At 33.6% G+C, this 6,986-nt stretch overlaps 2 protein-coding genes across 4 annotated transcripts; one reads left to right on the forward strand and one right to left on the reverse strand.

Moving 5' to 3' along the window:
* The first annotated feature begins 313 nt into the window (after positions 1 to 313).
* LOC105803987 (peamaclein) lies at positions 314 to 1,166 on the forward strand. The gene is made up of 2 exons (XM_012636466.2): positions 314 to 568; positions 728 to 1,166. Exons 1-2 carry the CDS (start codon positions 460 to 462, stop codon positions 910 to 912), a joined length of 294 nt encoding a protein of 97 aa, XP_012491920.1. The 5' UTR covers positions 314 to 459; the 3' UTR covers positions 913 to 1,166.
* Positions 1,167 to 3,706: 2,540 nt separating this feature from the next.
* LOC105803985 (uncharacterized) lies at positions 3,707 to 6,743 on the reverse strand. 3 transcript variants are annotated; one of them, XM_052624501.1, is made up of 6 exons: positions 6,609 to 6,743; positions 5,891 to 6,331; positions 5,430 to 5,740; positions 5,295 to 5,351; positions 4,709 to 5,133; positions 3,707 to 4,067 (listed from the first exon to the last, which is right to left on the reverse strand). In XM_052624501.1, the coding sequence occupies exons 2-6, from the start codon at positions 6,256 to 6,258 to the stop codon at positions 4,029 to 4,031; spliced, it is 1,200 nt and encodes a 399-aa protein (XP_052480461.1). In that variant the 5' UTR covers positions 6,259 to 6,331; positions 6,609 to 6,743; the 3' UTR covers positions 3,707 to 4,028. The 3 variants fall into 3 exon arrangements, with proteins under 3 accessions (XP_052480461.1, XP_012491917.1, XP_012491919.1); XM_012636463.2 differs by having other exon boundaries at positions 3,707 to 4,209; XM_012636465.2 differs by having other exon boundaries at positions 3,707 to 4,209; positions 5,891 to 6,033; positions 6,609 to 6,730.
* Between the last annotated feature and the right edge of the window lie 243 nt (positions 6,744 to 6,986).

Here is a 6,986-nt window from a genome sequence, read left to right on the forward strand (position 1 = left end):
CACAGAGCCTAAATTGTAGATGGGTGCTACCATTTACAAACAATTACAACACTACGCCAAATATTGCTGGAAATAGTAGTAAGTATTATATGGCAGTCCACAATTTTACCATCTATTGATTAAGTATTGAATTATTAATTCTATAACATAGGATTCAGTTGGAAAGCTGCAAGAGGAAGTGGAAAGTTTGAACAACGTTTGTGAAAAAGGGGCGATGGTGATGGTCCCCGCACTCCCAGAAAAGGATATTAAGGGCAGCCTTACAGTCTGTACCATAGCAAATTAAGCTGCGCCTTAGCTGTACACGCCATTTCCTTTTCAATCCCAAATCACAAATTCACCCCCTCCGCTCCCCTCCCCTTCCCTCACAGCTTGTTTTCTTGATAGAAAGTCACATTTGATATATTTATATTATCCTCACACACTACAAAAGAAGAAGAGAAAGAAAAAGAAAAAGAAATGAAGTCTATAATCGCTGCTTTGTTGTTTGCTTCCCTAGTTTTGAGTTCATCATTTATTCAACTCTCCTTTGCCTCACCTGCTGCTGCTCCTTCACCTGCTCCTCCAAGTAACGCTCTCTTCTGCTCACCCATGCATGCATTTGACATATTTCTCATTTTAAACAAATCTACCAAACATATATATATTTTATCTTTGTTTTTGGGGGATTATAATACCAAATATGTGGTAAATGATTGTTGGTTTTTGTGTGTGAAAAAATAAATAGGTTACTGTGATGGGAAGTGCGGGGAGAGGTGTGCCAAGGCTGGAATGAAAGATCGGTGCTTGAAGTATTGTGGGATATGCTGCCAAGAATGTAAGTGTGTTCCTTCAGGGACCTATGGGAACAAGTCAGAATGCCCTTGCTATCGAGACAAGAAGAACTCCAAACACCAGCCCAAGTGCCCTTGAACTTCAAACTCTTCTTCATCTTTCAACCTTCATATATATATGCATGTACGATTTAGCTATATAGCCTCCAACTCTTCATCGTCTTAGGCTTCTTCTTATTATAATTCTTTTGCCATTACACTATCACTTCTTATTAGGCTTCTGCCACCTTTTATCTGCCTTCTCCGACCTCATAAGGAAGGCATATTATAGGAATAATAAAATCATTAATCTACTATAATGAAAAGCCAGAATTTGAATTTTGGAACCTTCAATTTCATGACAACTAAGCAATGTGAATGTCTCGTAAAAGGAAAGTAGGAAGATAATTATGATTTTGATAATATTAAGCTATTGCAAAGCGTAATTATTTAGTTTTAAAAAATTTTAAATTATTATAATAAATTACATCATATATGAAGGAACTAAAATTAATATCTAATCGCCTGAAATAATTAAAACATGACATAACATATACGGATAAAAAAGTATTAAATTTATAAAATAATTCATAACATTTTAAATAGATGAAAATATTTTTCACACAAATTATTTTATAAATTTGAGACAAAAATAACATAATTATGACATGTATTAAAAAAGCATTCAAATCTATATAAAAATGAATATAAAATGATCATAACATAAATACAAAAATATGACAAAATTAAAACTACAATAACTTTAAAAAGAAAATCGTGACACGTATCCTTTGGTTAAATTTTGTCAATAATGTATATTATATTTTATATAAATTCTTATACATTAGAATTTTTTATGTCAAATGTATTTATTTATATTATTTTTATCGTATTTGTGTTTCGTTGTATAATTATGAGATGTTGGAAAGCATAAGTAGAATTAATCATATTCAAATAGCTTTAAATATTGTCTCCTATGTTATATAATAAATGGATTTATAAATCAAAATCATAGTATGGTGGCAGCGAAGTAGGGTATTTATCATGGGTAATAATTAATATTTAGTCGTGTCTTTATTTATCGTTGATTATCTTTTTATTTAAATATTTTCATTGAAAACGATAAACAAAAAGGGTTTCTTTTTCATTGGAAGCATTTAAATGTCGGAATATTTTTAGAATTAAATTAGTGGTTGAATCGATTAAATGAATGAGATTGTTTTTGGAATTACTCCGTATCAATATCCCATCACTTTGAAGTTTGTTTTTCATCTCTTAATTTCTTTTAAGATGCTAATAATGTAACAATTCCTTCCATTGTGTTTTTAAGAAAATAGAAGAGAAGTCCGCCATTACTGAGATGCAATTTTTCCTTACAATAATTATGCATTAAACGGTGACCGGAATATTTAAGGGGAAAAAAAGACATTCACTTCATGTTTTCATGAATTTTAAATATGAGAAACTCAATTCACTCTATTTTTCAGTTTAATATTTGGAAATCTAATGGATTTCTCCAAAAGAGAGACAAATTTCAAACTCCATTTTAATTCTTCTTTTCTTAGAAAAGCCCAAGTTATATGAAGTAAAATAAAATTGGAGAGGTAAAGTATGGTTGCCAGGATTTGAAGTTTCTAGGAATGGAATAAAACAAAATTAATTAAACAAACGAACAAACATACTATATACTTATTTCCATATCTCACTCTCCCACTACTTTATACAAAAACTATTAAATACGTTTAGTTCAACCGTATTGGTGGTTAAATTAAAATTGTTTAAACCATCCATTCTTAATCTCATTAATCTTCAAGTTAAATAAATTATTTTAAAAAATCATAAAATTAAGAAAAAGAGTACAAAATCCAATTCAACTATTGGTTTAACCAACTTTTTAATCCGATTCAACAGATCTGTCCCGATTCATGGGTCAACCGATTTTTTCTGTCTTAGAACCGGTACCCCAACCGGTTCATATCCAACAAGTCCAATCGGCTGATCTAGTCTGGTTCAAAATTAAGGCAATTCGATCATCTTTTTTTTTCTCTTCTCTTCTTCCCATCTCATGCTAATTATTATGGTAAAAGAAAAAAAATTGAAAAGAAAAACACCCCCTTCAATTTGATGTCTCTTCCTGAAAATGAATGAAAGATAATCATGAGATGGGAAAAAAATGAAGAAAGTTGTGATCTCAAACAGTCCAGCTCATATAGCAATATGAGATAAATGAAGATTTCCTAGGTTTTATATAAAAGTGTGCAAATTTCTAGAGCAAATGCCAGTTGTCCCCAAGAACAATAGGATGCATATACGCATATTGTTACGCCAAGAAGTCAACTAGTTGCCCCCAAAAGAGCTTTTCATTGCAAAAAGAGTACGGTTTGATGCAAAATTTGACATCTTGATAGCTTAAAATGCTGATGAAGCTTAAGACGTGAGTAACATAAGTATATGCTAAACTTTGTTTTGACATAAAAATATATAAATCTAATGATTTTGTCTAAACTGGAAAGACTTAAAATGGTGCTGATTTTATGCCAGGGACTTCGTTTGAGTATGTTTCACTAACCATAAGGGTTTGAACAACACCAATGATTCAATGCTACACCTTTTTCTTTACTGTTCCTTCAAACCTGCAATCATACTGCACCTCATTTCATTTACTAATGCCACATCCCATCTCATTTCTCAAATCACATTTGGTTTCTTTCTTCCTCTTCTTGTAAAATCTCACCGGTACACTCTACAATTAAAATGACCCTTGTTTCGTTTGTTTAATAAACATTACCCTTCACTTTTCAACCTAAATGAGAAATGCCAAGCAATGACAAATTGATTGAGAAACGCTATATGTACGTCACCAAAATAAAGTAATATCCCTGTACAGAATATCATACTTAGAATACCACATGGCATCTATACTGAAGAAGTGTGACCCCTCAGGGTGAGAAGTGCATGTACAAACCATACTTGATGCAACAAGAAGGTTGGGAAATAGATACTAAGCATGTACAAAGATATAATTATAGATAGCATCAAAAGTTTACCACTGCCCTTCCAGGTGTTCTTTTCTCATAACATGTATACATACAAAATCCCAACTTAATAAATTTAGCTAACCTGAGGATCTCCGACTCCACTTACCTGTGCCTGATTTTCTTTTTCCTCTCTTCCTTTTGTTGCTAGGGCCCTTTGACTTGGAAGTAGAAGTTAACTTCACATTTGGTGGAACAGGAGGGTTTGTAGGGGGGTTATCTGCAGGAGCAAGAGCAGTAGAAACTGTCTTAGAATTTTCAATTGGAATCCACGATTCCTCTGCCTTCTGAGTTAAACCACTTTGAAAATTTTGCAACTCTTCCTTGGCAGCCTGATTATGTATCAAAATATCATCCTCCTTCTGCATATATAATGATGGCAGTTGCATTATAAATGAAAACTAGATGGTCGAAATGGATATTTAGAAGCTAATACTAACTATCATACACAACATCTATTACAAAAAAAAAGAAAAAAAAAAACTAAAAACGGATCCTGATTAGATGTGCAAAAGAGCTAGTAAGGAGGGAATAATAAGAAGAGCGAAAGAAAATTGATGAGGAGAATGTTTTTCAATTTCATATCAGATAGAGAAACAAAAAAGCTTTCTTTCCTAGTCATTAGTCACAGAGAAACAAAGCTAGCAGTTTAGTAGGACCAGAATTAGCAGGAGGAAAGAATTAAACCATAAATCCAGATCCAACTAAAATCTTGTTATCTGCTACTATGGCAATAAGCAACAGGAACGAATTAAAGCGTAAAACTTAATATAAGAGAAGGATTGTTAGCAATAGAAAATGATGGAAGAAAAAACTTTCAAAAGAACAAGACGAAGAAGAATGTGTGAAAAGAGAACTCACATTTTCATAAGAAATCCCAGCAAGATGCTGACCGGAGCCCTCAATCATATCAGGAAAGGGAGTCACCTCTCCATGGCTTGAGACTGCACTTCCAGGCCTAAAAAGAACTCTAAAGTGACATTCAGATCGATGCTGGGATGAAGTATGTTGCGATCTAACCAGGGCTCTATCTCCACTCCGAGTTGGAGAAGGTTGATTTCTAGAACCGGTTAATGCAGGTGAACTCAACATATTAATGGAAGAGAACTTTCGAGGACTTTCAGTCACCGTCTTGTCAACTCTGGTCTTTAGTTTACGAGCTTGCGATTGAAGAAGATCAATCTTTCTAAGGATCTGTTCCGACAGAGTATCAGTGTCACTGAATTCAAGATGAGACAAGTCATCAATAAATCCATAGTCATCATTGGTGTAGTCTGTTTTGGTTCCTGCAGAAATTATCATGTAAGAAAATAGACAAAATCTCATCTAGTAGAGGGAGAAAGCCAATGTTTGCAGACACACATCACAAGAGTTATTAGTTGAACCTTGCCCTATTACCTACAAGCTACACAATCACCAAATCTGAGTTAAATATAACTCCTCTTACCTAATTTACCATTATCATCATCCAGAGTGGCAGTAGCAATGACAGATTTCTTACTTTCTGGGAGCAAAGAAAATAAACTCATCAGATTTGCACTTGGAAAATACATTCCAAGAAGAATGATTATGAAAATCATACCATAATACGAGTAGATGTTATGACATGACATGTAAGATACTAAATCAGTAGTATTTTCAATCCGTTTTCTTTTCCTCCTCTTCATTACTTTCTTCCTTTGAACTTGACATTGAAAGGGTTGTGACTTTACATTAAGCCCTTCAATTGTGAACTTTTCATATTCAAACTTCCTTTTCTGATCATATTCCACAATCTCTCTATCATATCTTGATGCTTGAGACTTAAGTTCCTTAAGCTGCAGCTCTAACCATTTAAATCGCCACATAAGAGGATGAATAAACCTCCTCCAATGATCTGTCAACTTTCTCTTCCTGGGAAATTTAGGAAAAGGAAAACAATCTAAATAGTGCACCATGTAATTGGACATAAAATCGAGAAAAGATATACACACCACAGAACAGTAAGACAGTAGCAAATAACACTTCAAACAAACATAACATAGTTCAACCTACAAAAAGTACCTCATTTGAAACAATCCATCAAACAGAGATCCGAACGGACTGCCACCAGATAATGCTGATTCAACTTCAGCATCACTTATTGCAGAATCGTTCTCATCCCCAGACATTGTGCCACCGAAAGAACTCGACTTATCAGTGGCATCCTGAAATTCGGTGACAGGTAACCTATCAACGCCAGAATTTGTACATTCAGTTATGTTAATGTCCACATCCTGATTTCCTTCGTGTATCTTTGGTGGTTCTACTCCACTAAAGGTTTCCTCAACAAAGCCATGGTCCTCACAATTACTCACACAATGCATAATCTTATCTTTGGAATCAAGGGGCAAGTTTCCATTTTCGTTATTATTCGAAACCACTTCCGTCATTGATTTCGACTTGTTTTTTAGCTCCAAGTCAAGGACTCCTTAAATTCATTATAAGTGAGTTAATAACTAATCCCTGCAAAATTCAAATCAATAATTTTAACCTTTGCTTCTTCCCTTTTTTCCTTTTAAAAGGTAAAACATTCATCGACGTAGCAGGGAAAAGAAAAGCTAATGATAAACCAAGACTCTTTTATTTCCACAATAGATGGTAAAAGTGATCAATGAAAACCATAAGGAAAAATTATTCTGATGAAATAAAAATAAAAATTACAAAAAAGAAAAACGGAAATCCACAAAATCAGAAAACCCTAAACCTCAGAACAGGGAAGAGAGAAGAGGAGAAGAAGAACCTGGCATTCGAGTCTCTTTGTTTCCGTATTGAACTTTGATTGGTGAGCGAGAGAGCCAAGTTCACCTTGCGCAGGAGAGTGTCACGCCGCAATGACGTAGGGTTCTTTTTTTTTTTTTTTTTGGAATTTATTGAATGGTTTGCAAATTGAAATAAAAAAATAAATTAAATAAAAGTCAAAGGACCATATCAAATGTTGGCTTAAAAGTAAGGATTTCTAGTCAAACCCTATTAAGGGTCGCTATACTATTGTATACAATTAATTTTTGTATTAAAAATTGCTTTAGATTACTTTTTCTTTTTAACAATCTCACTATAGGAGGAGTACCCAAATCGATGTTTTCTTGCATTGGTAACAATGTTCATGCCAATCGAGCTA

Source organism: Gossypium raimondii, chromosome 11 (assembly GCF_025698545.1).
Source record: "Gossypium raimondii isolate GPD5lz chromosome 11, ASM2569854v1, whole genome shotgun sequence".
In the NCBI taxonomy this organism is placed as follows: Eukaryota; Viridiplantae; Streptophyta; class Magnoliopsida; order Malvales; family Malvaceae; genus Gossypium; species Gossypium raimondii.

Excerpts from the sequence above, each read along its gene's own strand:
- LOC105803987 (XM_012636466.2), top strand. The coding sequence starts at position 460 with ATGAAGTCTATAATCGCTGCTTTGTTGTTTGCTTCCCTAGTTTTGAGT. Across the intron at positions 569-727 it reads TCCTTCACCTGCTCCTCCAA|GTTACTGTGATGGGAAGTGC; the intron begins GTAACGCTCTCT and ends AAAAATAAATAG.
- LOC105803985 (XM_012636463.2), bottom strand. The coding sequence starts at position 6,258 with ATGACGGAAGTGGTTTCGAATAATAACGAAAATGGAAACTTGCCCCTT. Across the intron at positions 5,741-5,890 it reads GATGGATTGTTTCAAATGAG|GAAGAGAAAGTTGACAGATC; the intron begins GTACTTTTTGTA and ends TAAATTTCCCAG. Across the intron at positions 5,352-5,429 it reads TAACATCTACTCGTATTATG|AAAGTAAGAAATCTGTCATT; the intron begins GTATGATTTTCA and ends CTTTGCTCCCAG.